We start from the raw sequence: 12,087 nt of genomic DNA on the forward strand, positions 1-12,087 counted from the left end.
AAATGTACATTGATCTGTGGGAAGGGATCAGTATATTACAGTATATCCAATGTAAATATAGTAATAATGATATTGTTTTTAAATGTATATAACATATCCAATGTAGATATAGCAATAACGATACCGTTATTATATGTACATTGATCTGTAGGAAGGGATCAGTATATTACATTATATCTAATGTGGATACAGTAATAATGATATTGTTATTAAATGTACATTGGTCTGTGAGATTAAATCAGTATATTAAATTACATCTGATGTAGATATAGTAATAACGATACTGTTAATATATGTACATTGATCTGTGGGAAAGGATTAGTATATAACATTATAGCCAATGTAGATATGGTATCAACGATGTTGTTAAATGTACATTGATCTGTGGGAACGGATCAGTATATTACATTATATCCAATGTAGATATAGTATCAACGATGTTGTTATCAAATGTACATTGATCTGTGGGAAGGGATTAGTATGTTACAGTAGATCTAATGTAGATACAGTAATAATGGCATTGTTATTAAATGGACATTGGTCTGTGGGAACAAATCAGTATATTACATTATATCTAATGTAGATATAGTAATAATGATACTGTTATTAAATGTTTATTAGACATCTAATGTAGATATAGTAATAATGATATTGTTACCAAATGTATACTGATCTGTGGGAAGGAATCAGTGTATTACAATAGATCTAATGTAGATATGGTAATTATGATATTGCTATTAAATGTTTATTACATATCTAATGTAGTTATAGGAATGACGATAATGTGAAAATCTGTGCATTGATCTGTGGGAAGGGATCAGTTTATTACGAGATATCTAATGTGGATATAGTAATAATGATATTGTTATTAAATGTACATTGGTCTGTCGGATTATATCAGTATATTAAATTACATCTTATGTAGATATAGTTATAATGATATTGTTATTAAATGTATATTACATATCAAATGTAGGTATAGTAATAACGATACTGTTATTATATGTACATTGATCTGTGGGAAGGAATCAGTATATTACATTATATTTAATGTTGATATAGTAATAACGATACTGTCAGCGAATTGCGTGGTCAGAGCGGACAGAGAAAATGACACGCCTTAACGTAACACAGACAGTATATTTGCGACACAGAATATTTACAAAGTCACAGAGTCACAAACACCTGATGCGCTTGGTCAGCGTGTTCAACAAATGAAAATTATATGCAATGAAGAAATTATACAAGTATGAATCTTACACACTAAATGGCATACACTTATGCAGCGCGGACGATACAAAGAATTAGACAGCGTGGTCTGAAACCCTTCGCGTCGCGTGAACAGAAATACAATCTTGAATCGAACAGAGAGGACTGCGAGGCACGTGCGTACGCGTCGAAAGATCGATCAAGAAGAAGGAAATCAATCATTGCGTCGATCGTGCCGGTTCCGCGTGGAGAGGGGACCGCGTGGACAATGTAGGCCCGAGAGGTGCTGCCGCTATCGGTAACGACGCTCCGACGAAATACTTTCGTTGCCAACTTCATGTTCTGCGACAATTTGGGGAATTTCGCCAACATTCCCCCCCCCCCCCCCCCGCCATCAGCGACTAGTCGATGATGTGGTCTGCGTGTCCGCGTTGTCCTGAGAGGGCTGATGAAGAGGAGCCAACTTGGCGATGGGCCGTGTGAGCGTTGTGGTGGCCGTCTTGAGGGTGACGACCCTGGTCAGTCCATCCTTTCCTGGCATCAGACTGAGAACCCTGGCCATGGGCCATTTCCCTGGAGGCAAGCGTTCATCAGTAATGAGAACCAGAGAGCCTACCTTGATCTCGTTGGACGGTTGATCCCATTTTGAGATGGCCTGGAGTCGCTGCAAGTACTGCGTTGACCAGAGTCTCCAAAATTGTTGGAGGTGCGGCTGTAGAAATTGCCACCTTGACAATCTGTTGACTGAGATGTCGAGAAGCGTGGGCTCTGGCACTGCGTTGAGCGGCGATCCGATCAGGAAGTGTCCTGGTGAGAGGGCTGAGACGTCGTCTGGATCATCGCTGAGTGATTCCAACGGTCTTGAATTGAGGATGGCTTCAATCTGCGCGAGCAATGTTATTGATTCCTCGAACGTCAATAAAGCATCTCCAATCGTCCTCTTCAGATGGAATTTGAGAGACTTGACCACTGCCTCCCACTTTCCACCCATGTGTGGAGCGGCAGGAGGGTTGAAGTGCCACTGCGTACCATCCTTGGCGAGTAGAGCTTCGATGTCGTGGTTTTCGCGTGTGCTGTCCTTGTACAGCTTTTTTAACTGCGCGTCCGATCCTTGGAAGCTGGTGCCGCAATCTGAGTAGAGAGAGGCTGCAGTTCCTCTCCTTGCTGCGAATCTGCGATAGGCTGCGAGGAACGCGTCGGCTGAGTAGTCGGTGACAACTTCCAAGTGTACAGCTGATGTTGCGAAGCAGACGAATGCACAAATCCACCCTTTCTGCGTCTTGGCTCCTCTGTCTTTCCAAGTCTTCAGCGTGAGCGGTCCTGCGTAGTCCACACCAGTGTGTGTGAACGGGCGCGATGGAGTGACCCGACAAAGAGGTAGTTGGCCCATCAGTTGATGAGCACGGATCCCTCTCTGCCGAGCGCACTTCACGCACCGCAGGATATGTGTTTTCACTAGAGCTCGTCCACCGAGAATCCAGTAGCGTTATCTGAGAAAAGCGAGGGTGGATTGCGTACCTCCATGCATGGTCTGACGATGTGCGTGGTCGATGAGAAGCGCTGAGAAACTTGAATCACGAGGCAAGATGATAGGGTGTTTGCCGTCGTGTGAAAGCTCCGAGTGTTGGAGGCGCCCGCCTACCCTGGCGATCCCTTGATGGTCAAGGTAAGCGGTGAGCCTCGTAAATGGATGCGCCGAAGGAAGCGTTGTTCCCTTGGCGAGTGCAGCGAGTTCATCTTTAAAGAATGTGGCCTGCGTGGTCTGAATCCAATAGATTCTGGCCCTTTCCATATCAGCTGCTGAGATGAAATGCGTGGGCGAAGCGTCCTGACGTTTGGACAGCTTGTCCACCAATTTGAGGCAAAGAGCGGTGATTCTGAGTAATCTGTTAACACAAGAATATTTATAGATTAATTCCCATGAATATTCCTTTACTGCGTTTGCCGTGTGGAGTGAGACGACAGCACGAGCTTCAGGGGCGCCCAACTCGTCTGCGTCGACACTGGTCTGCTTGGGCCACATGTTCTGAGGTTGCGTAAGCCACGGTGGTCCCGTCCACCAAAGAGAGTGCTGTTGAAGCTGTTCTGTCGTCATGCCTCTTGACGCGTAGTCAGCTGGATTCGATGATCCTGGTACATGCCTCCAGTGAAAGTTCTGCGTGATCTCCTGGATTTGGATTACCCAGTTGCGTACGTAATCCTTCCATTTGGAGGGGTGGGTTTTGATCCATGCCAGCGTAACTTCTGAATCCGTCCATATAAATGTCTGAGAAACGGGCATGTTCAAAGTAGCGTGAACATGCCGCATCAGTTTTGAAAGTAGCAGCACTGCTGTGAGTTCAGTGGGTACCCGCGGACGGTGAGTGGACAACGAGGTAGACGACGGCTGCCATTGCGAGGACTGAGGCATCAGCGAAGCCATGAAGTTCAACTGTCGACGTGGTCGTGGTGTTGAACCATCGTGGGATGGAAAGCTTGACCAAGCTGGTTAGATCTTCCCTGATGCATAACCATCGTTGAGTAATATGAAGCGGCAGAATGTCGTCCCAACTGAGTTCCTGTAACCAAAGCTCTTGAATAAGAATTTTCGCTCTGATAATTACAGGTGCAACAAAACCGAGTGGATCAAAGAGTTGTGCTACTTCTGAGAGGACGAGGCGTTTCGTAAACTGCGTGCGTTGCGTAGCTGATATGGTCGCGAAGTTAAGTGTGTCCTGATGTGGAATCCATTTAATTCCGAGAATTTTGGTTGCACAGTCGTCGAATGAAATTGCTGCGTTGTTTTGATCTGGTGCGAGGTCTTCTAGCAACGATTTGCTCGTGGAATGCCATTTTGCCAATGGAAATCCACCAGCTTGACAGAGTTGCGTCAGCTGATTTGCAACGTCCTGTAGATGCTCTGCTGTATCTGCACCACCAAAAATGTCATCGACATACCTGCCGTTTTTGATGGGTTCAACAGCAAGGTGATATTTCGACCCTTCATCCTCAGCGAGTTGCAAGAGTGTTCGGACAGCCAAGTACGGTGCAGCTTTCGTCCCGTACGTGACCGTGGTCAGCTGGTACTGCGTTCCCTTCTGCGTGTCATCAAGCCAGACTATCTGCTGCAAGCTCCAGTCGTCTGGATGCACCTTGATTTGTCGGTACATCTTCGTGACGTCAGTGGCAAACAGATGTTTGTATCTGCGTATCCAAATGAGCAGATCTGCGATATTCAGCATCAGATTTGGACCAGTATGTAGAAGATGGTTCAGCGAGTATCCTGATGAAGTTGGACTGGAGCCGTTGAACACCACACGCAATGCGGTGGTCGTGCTGCCCAACTTCAGAACGCCATGATGCGGAAGAAAGTACTGAAACGGACTGATTATTGAGTCATTGTTCAGTCTTACCATGTGACCAAGCTGCTCATATTCGAGCATGAACTTGGTGTACAGATGTTTGTACTGAGCGTCCTTGCTGAGTCGTCTGAGAATCCGCTGAAGACAGTTATGCGCCGCCTGATACGAATTGCCGAGTGCTTTTGGATGAAGTTTGAGCGGCAATCGCACGATGTATCTTCCTGCGGAGTCTCTTGAATGCGTAGTCTTGAAATGATCTTCGCACTCCTGCTCGTCTGGCGTGAGCAAGGGTGCCGTGTCCTGCGATGGCTGCGTCCAGAAGCGACTGAGTAACTCACTCAATTGGCGATCAGTATTATTGACTGTCACTTGATGAGAAGTCCAGCGAATTGTCTGAGTGTCTTCGAGGGGCCCGATTATGAGCCAACCGAAGATCTAACGTTGAGCGATCAACGGTGATGACGTGTTCCGAATGATATTTGACCTGATGACTTGCCCGTAAGCGTCTACTCCGAGAATGATGTCCACCGGTCTGGAGACGAGAAATTGAGGATCTGCTACCCACAGAGGAATGTACATATAATAACAGTATCGTTATTACTGTATCTACATTAGTTATGTAATATACATTTAATAACAATATCATTACTACTATATCCACATTAGATATGATTTAATATACTGAGCCGTTCCCACAGATCAATGTACATTTAATAACAACATCGTTGATACTATATCTACATTGGATATAATGTAATATACTGATCCCTTCCCACAGATCAATGTACATATAATAACAGTATCGTTATAACTATATCTACTTTAGATATGTAATATACATTTAATAACAATATCATTATTACTATATCTACATCAGATGTAATTTAATATACTGATTTACTCCCACAGACCTATGTACATTTAATAACAATATCATTATTACTATATCTACATCAGATGTAGTTTAATATACTTATTTAATTCCACAGACCAATGTGCATTTAATAACAATATCATTATTACTATATCTACACTAGATATAATGTAATATACTGATTCTTTCTCACAGATCAAGGTACATTTGATAACAATATCATTATTACTATATCTTTTTTTTTTTTTTACGAGGGGGAAAAATGCTTTACGCACGCCGAGCTGATGGTCGCTCGGCAGTGTGGGACTGCTGCAATAGCTTACCCTCTAAAAAACCCACCTCGATTTCACTATCGTGCTGCCGGTCTCGATGGAACCGCGCCCCCGGAACCGCTGTTGAGCATTACTTCGGGGGCGGCCAGCATTTTCGGCTACAAAATAGAGCACAGTAACTATCCATACCATAGTCCTTAATAAAGGGCGTGTCTTTCATGGGCCAATGCCCTTTATTGGCCTCCATATATCACCTATCGGGGAGCCATTTACTGGCACCTTTTCGTCATAAAATCATAAAATACTAAAGGAGTGTCCCTCCGTCCTCGAATAAGATACTTAAAACCCTAAAATCTAAATGCTTCATATATAAAACGGTAAATGGTCAATTTTTAAAATCAAACATCGTCAATTAGTAATAATAATAAAAACTTATCAAAAGGCTTAACCCTCAGGAGTCTACAGTTTTACAAGTAAGATCAACTTGCTCTGCATTACCTCAATTTTTCTATATACAGGGGATCTCACAAGACCGGTCTAAAGGTAGTGACGATGAACAAACCGCTATTACTAGAACATATTAAGAGGTGAGTAGAAATTAGCTAATATAAATAAATAATTCAAACAGACGAACAAACAGGTTTTTTCGTAGGATAAATAATTATATAAATAAGCAGAGAATAGATTGTGCACATTCATTCATCATTATTTCATGCTTTCAATGTTTTATTTTACCTCTACCCCTCCTCCTTCTTCTTCTTCTTCTTCTTCTTCTTCTTCTTCTTCTTCTTCTTCTTCTTCTTCTTCTTCTCGCTGTTGTTTTTGTTGTTGTTGCATCTTCTCTTGCTCTTTTCCTCTCATAATCTTCTTTCTCCCTCAATGTCGCGGTTATATACGCTATTACAAAACTTCTCGTAGCTTCTTCTTTGAGGAACTTCATGAAACTACCTTTGTTAAACTCTGCGTGTAGGAGGGAGCAAAATTTTGCCCTATCTCTGCTCCATCTACTACACTCAAATAGAAAGTGTTCTGGGTTATCCTCACATCCTGGGCAAAACCAGCATTCAGCTCCGTTTTGACCACCTTTTTTTATTTTCTTGCGAAAAGTGCCAAAGCACCCACGGCCCGTCAGCACCTGGGTCAGGTGGAAATTGAAAAGACTGGGCCCGCAGGCACGCCACTCCTTTATTACCGGGATCAGACTATTAGTCCATCTCCCTTTATCTGAATTTTCCCATTTATGCTGCCATCTTTCCATCGTGATGGCGTGGCCACTTTCTTTGATTCTCCCTGTACTCTCGCCGTCTTTGTCCTGTTCTTCCTCTTTTTTGTTGTATATTTCCTCCCTTTCACGGATAATTAACTCTATCGGGATCTCCCCCGTTATAACACACAACGCATCGGCAGACACCGTCCTATACGCGTGTGCGACTCTTAGTAACGCAGTACGTTGCGTACTACGGAGGATACCTGCATTACCCTTGCTCTCGAGTCCCTTAGCCCAGATTGGAGCCGCGTAGAGAACAACCGACTCTACTACTTTGTAATATAATTTGCGGGCCACATTCCTTGCCCCGTTTATGTTTGGCATGAGCTGTGCCAATGTGTTTGCGTATTTTAGGGCCTTATTACAGGCAGTTATAATGTGCATTTTAAATATTCTGCAATCTCGAATGTGACCCCCAAGTATTTAGCTTCTCGCGCTGTCTTAATTTGTTGATCCCCACACTTTATTTTCAGGCCCCCTGCCACTTTTCTGCCTGTAAGCAGGATGGCTTCTGTTTTGTGGTGTGCGAGGCTAAGCCCCTCCTTCTTGTGTCACGCCCCATTTCTCTAATTGTTGACTCGGCCACTGATATCATCCTAGCTAGATTTTTGTCAATTATGATGACACCTATGTCATCAGCATATCCAACTAGGTGCACGTCCCATCTTGTACTAATCCTCAGGAGGTCGTCATACACCAAGTTCCATAAAAGAGGGCCGATGACGGACCCTGAGGAACGCCCACAAAAACCTGGTACCTGCAGTCAGTGTCCTTACTCCTGCATATAATCCATCTGTCCTGCAGATAAACACGTACCATGTTAATTAGCATTTCCGGGAAGCCTCTCTGTCGCATATTTCTTACAATGCTGCTCCACCTGATGGTGTTGAACGCGTTTTTCATGACCCACAGCACCAGGAGGCAGTGTCTTCTAACTTTCCTGGCCTTATCGCAATGCGATAATAGTAATAATGATATAGTAATAATGATATTGTTATTAAATGTACATTGGTCTGTGGGATTAAATCAGTATATTAAATTACATCTGATGTAGATATAGTAATAATGATACAGTTATTAAATGTATATTACATATCTAATGTAGATATAATAATAACGATACTGTTATTATATGCACATTGATCTGTGGGAAGGGATCAGTATATTACATTATATCTAGTCTAGATATAGTAATAATGATATTGTTATCAAATGTACATTGATCTGTGGGAAGAAATCAGTACATTACATTAGATACAATGTAGATATAGTAATAATGATATTGTTATTAAATGTACATTGGTCTGTGGGATTAAATCAGTATATTACATTATATCTAATGTAGATATAGTAACAACGATACTGTTATTATATGTACATTGATCTGTGCGAAGGGATCAGTAAATTACATTATATCTAATGTAGATACAGTAATAATGATATTGTTATTAAATGAACATTGGTCTGAGGGAACAAATCAGTATATTACATTATATCTAATGTAGATATAGTAATAACGATACTGTTATTATATGTACATTGATCTGTGCGAAGGGATCAGTATATTACATTATATCTAATGTAGATATAGTAATAATGATATTGTTGTCAAATGTACATTGATCTGTGGGAAGGAGTCAGTATATTACATTAGATCCAATGTAGATATAGTAATAATGATATTGTTATTAAATGTACATTGGTCTGTGGGATTAAATCAGTATAATAAATTACATCTGATGTAGATATAGTAATAATGATATTGTTATTAAATGTACATTGGTCTGTGGTATTAAACCAGTATATTAAATTACTTCTGATGTAGATATAGAAATAATGATATTGTTATTAAATGTATATTACATATATGGTGTAGATTTAGTAATAACGACACTGTTATTATATGTTCACTGATCTGTGGGAAGGGATCAGTATATTACATTTCTAATGTAGATATAGTAATAACGATACTGTTATTATATGCACATTGATCTGTGGGAAAGGATCAGTATATTACATTATATCTAATGAAGAAATAGCAGTAATGATATTGTTATTAAATGTACATTGGTCTGTGGGACGGGATTAGTATATAACATTATATCCAATGTAGATATAGTATCAACGATGTTATTAAATGTACATTGATCTGTGGGAAGGGATCAGTATATTACATTATATCTAATGTAGATATAGTAATAATGATATTGTTGTCAAATGTACATTGATCTGTGGGAAGGAGTCAGTATATTACATTAGATCCAATGTAGATATAGTAATAATGATATTGTTATTAAATGTACATTGGTCTGTGGGATTAAATCAGTATAATAAATTACATCTGATGTAGATATAGTAATAATGATATTGTTATTAAATGTACATTGGTCTGTGGTATTAAACCAGTATATTAAATTACTTCTGATGTAGATATAGAAATAATGATATTGTTATTAAATGTATATTACATATATGGTGTAGATTTAGTAATAACGACACTGTTATTATATGTTCACTGATCTGTGGGAAGGGATCAGTATATTACATTTCTAATGTAGATATAGTAATAACGATACTGTTATTATATGCACATTGATCTGTGGGAAAGGATCAGTATATTACATTATATCTAATGAAGAAATAGCAGTAATGATATTGTTATTAAATGTACATTGGTCTGTGGGACGGGATTAGTATATAACATTATATCCAATGTAGATATAGTATCAACGATGTTATTAAATGTACATTGATCTGTGGGAAGGGATCAGTATATTACATTATATCTAATGTAGATATAGTAATAATGATATTGTTGTCAAATGTACATTGATCTGTGGGAAGGAGTCAGTATATTACATTAGATCCAATGTAGATATAGTAATAATGATATTGTTATTAAATGTACATTGGTCTGTGGGATTAAATCAGTATAATAAATTACATCTGATGTAGATATAGTAATAATGATATTGTTATTAAATGTACATTGGTCTGTGGTATTAAACCAGTATATTAAATTACTTCTGATGTAGATATAGAAATAATGATATTGTTATTAAATGTATATTACATATATGGTGTAGATTTAGTAATAACGACACTGTTATTATATGTTCACTGATCTGTGGGAAGGGATCAGTATATTACATTTCTAATGTAGATATAGTAATAACGATACTGTTATTATATGCACATTGATCTGTGGGAAAGGATCAGTATATTACATTATATCTAATGAAGAAATAGCAGTAATGATATTGTTATTAAATGTACATTGGTCTGTGGGACGGGATCAGTATATAACATTATATCCAATGTAGATATAGTATCAACGATGTTATTAAATGTACATTGATCTGTGGGAACGGATCAGTATATTACATTATATCTAATGTAGATATAGTGTAAATGATATTGTTCTCAAATGTACATTGATCTGTGGGAATGGATTAGTATATTACATCATATCCAATGTGGATAGAGTATCAACGATGTTGTTATCAAATGCACATTGATCTGTGGGAAGGGATTAGGATATAGCATGATATCGAATGTAGATATAGTATCAACGATGTTGTCATTGAATGTGCATTGATCTGTGGGAACGGATAGGTATATTACATTATATCCAATGTAGATATAGTACCAAGAACCGGAGCTCTTGCTCAACGGGTGGTCGCGCCATGTGTTCACCTGCTTCAGCAGGGCTTGCTCTTCAGCACAGCCAGGGCCCGGGGCGAGTCCTTTTCCCGGTTGACTGTGCCTCGTCTTCGTAGGCTGCAATCCTCGATGACTTGTCCCATACATACTTTACACACACACACAAACCCTCAGACACTCATGGCAAGCATAGCGCTTCGAATGCTCAAAGATGCAATAATGAAATAATGAAATAATGAAATAATGAAATAATGAAATAATGAAATAATGAAATAATGAAATAATGAAATAATGAAATAATGAAATAATGAAATAATGAAATAATGAAATAATGAAATAATGAAATAATGAAATAATGAAATAATGAAATAATGAAATAATGAAATAATGAATAATGAATAATGAATAAATAAGCCCATGATGCCCATGAATAGAATAGAATAGAATAGAAGAGCCCATAAACGAACAATAAATAACAGCTGACAAATGGATACAATAATAAAATAATAAATATAATAAACGTACTTAAACGTAATTAACAAAATACAACAGAAAATCAACGCTTATATGCATCTAATGCAACAGAGCAGCTAAAGAAACAGTTAAAATAAAGAAAGAAACAGTAATAAATATGAGAACATGTAAACTAAACATAAGAAGCAAGCATATGTGAACTCGATATAAGCAAGCAAAAGCAAATAACCAACAAAACCCTCCTAACCTCAAACGTCAAATATACAACGAAGCAGCCAAGCAGGAGGGGAAGAATAAAAGTAAAAGTGTTTAATTTAACACTAGCACACAATATAATCATATCGTTAAAATAAATAAAATTCAAGATAAACTATAAGGTGAAATGAAAATAAACCACGGATGCGAAGCGTAAAGTAAAAGTCGCCTGACAATAGTAGATAGCAGATGCCAGTAATGAGAGAAAAGAAGTAAAACATAGAATGCTGCTAATTATTGTCAGAAGTAAAGGTAAAATGTAAAATATAGAGTATAACCAGAAACAGCGGGTCCTAATGCTAAGTAGGCACATACATCACCTCAAAATGAAGAAACATGAACAAGGGTACGCCATATGTGTAGTGTAATAAGCAAATGCATGTGTGACAGGGAAATCCTCGCAACCATCCGTTAAAACTATCAAGGTGACTGAAAGAAAATTACAATTAATTTACAATTAATAAGAACTAAACTGAGAGCTTACATGAAGCGCTCAAACCAGTGAAGTTGAAGTTGAGAATCCCTCCTGAAAAGCCAAGATGCCAAGATGCCAAGATAACCAAGATAATGTAAATGAAAGTCCATTAGGATTATTTAAACTACTAGTCTGTGCTACGTAGAACCAAGTAATCCTGCAATGAACAGATGTACTTAGAAGACGAGCAATCATAAAATGGAGCAGGCCAATCGATGATGCTAACGCCAAGCATCAAGCACAGTACATAAAACATA

At 38.9% G+C, this 12,087-nt stretch overlaps 2 protein-coding genes across 2 annotated transcripts; both read right to left on the reverse strand.

The window, feature by feature from the left end:
• Positions 1-1,603: 1,603 nt before the first annotated feature.
• Positions 1,604-3,304, reverse strand: LOC114881516. Its single transcript, XM_046288178.1, has 3 exons — positions 3,198-3,304; positions 2,728-3,095; positions 1,604-2,442 (listed from the first exon to the last, which is right to left on the reverse strand). The coding sequence occupies exons 1-3, from the start codon at positions 3,302-3,304 to the stop codon at positions 1,604-1,606; spliced, it is 1,314 nt and encodes a 437-aa protein (XP_046144134.1).
• Positions 3,305-3,548: 244 nt separating this feature from the next.
• On the reverse strand, positions 3,549-5,129 carry LOC114881517. The gene is made up of 2 exons (XM_029198330.2): positions 4,991-5,129; positions 3,549-4,918 (listed from the first exon to the last, which is right to left on the reverse strand). The coding sequence occupies exons 1-2, from the start codon at positions 5,127-5,129 to the stop codon at positions 3,549-3,551; spliced, it is 1,509 nt and encodes a 502-aa protein (XP_029054163.2).
• Positions 5,130-12,087: the final 6,958 nt, after the last annotated feature.

Source organism: Osmia bicornis, chromosome 12 (assembly GCF_907164935.1).
Source record: "Osmia bicornis bicornis chromosome 12, iOsmBic2.1, whole genome shotgun sequence".
NCBI lineage: Eukaryota > Metazoa > Arthropoda > Insecta > Hymenoptera > Megachilidae > Osmia > Osmia bicornis.

Excerpts from the sequence above, each read along its gene's own strand:
- LOC114881516 (XM_046288178.1), bottom strand. The coding sequence starts at position 3,304 with ATGACGACAGAACAGCTTCAACAGCACTCTCTTTGGTGGACGGGACCA. Across the intron at positions 3,096-3,197 it reads ACCAGTGTCGACGCAGACGA|ATTACTCAGAATCACCGCTC; the intron begins GTTGGGCGCCCC and ends TTGTGTTAACAG. Across the intron at positions 2,443-2,727 it reads TCGTCAGACCATGCATGGAG|CTGTACACTTGGAAGTTGTC; the intron begins GTACGCAATCCA and ends TCGCAACATCAG.
- LOC114881517 (XM_029198330.2), bottom strand. The coding sequence starts at position 5,129 with ATGTACATTCCTCTGTGGGTAGCAGATCCTCAATTTCTCGTCTCCAGA. Across the intron at positions 4,919-4,990 it reads ATCACCGTTGATCGCTCAAC|TGACAGTCAATAATACTGAT; the intron begins GTTAGATCTTCG and ends CTTCTCATCAAG.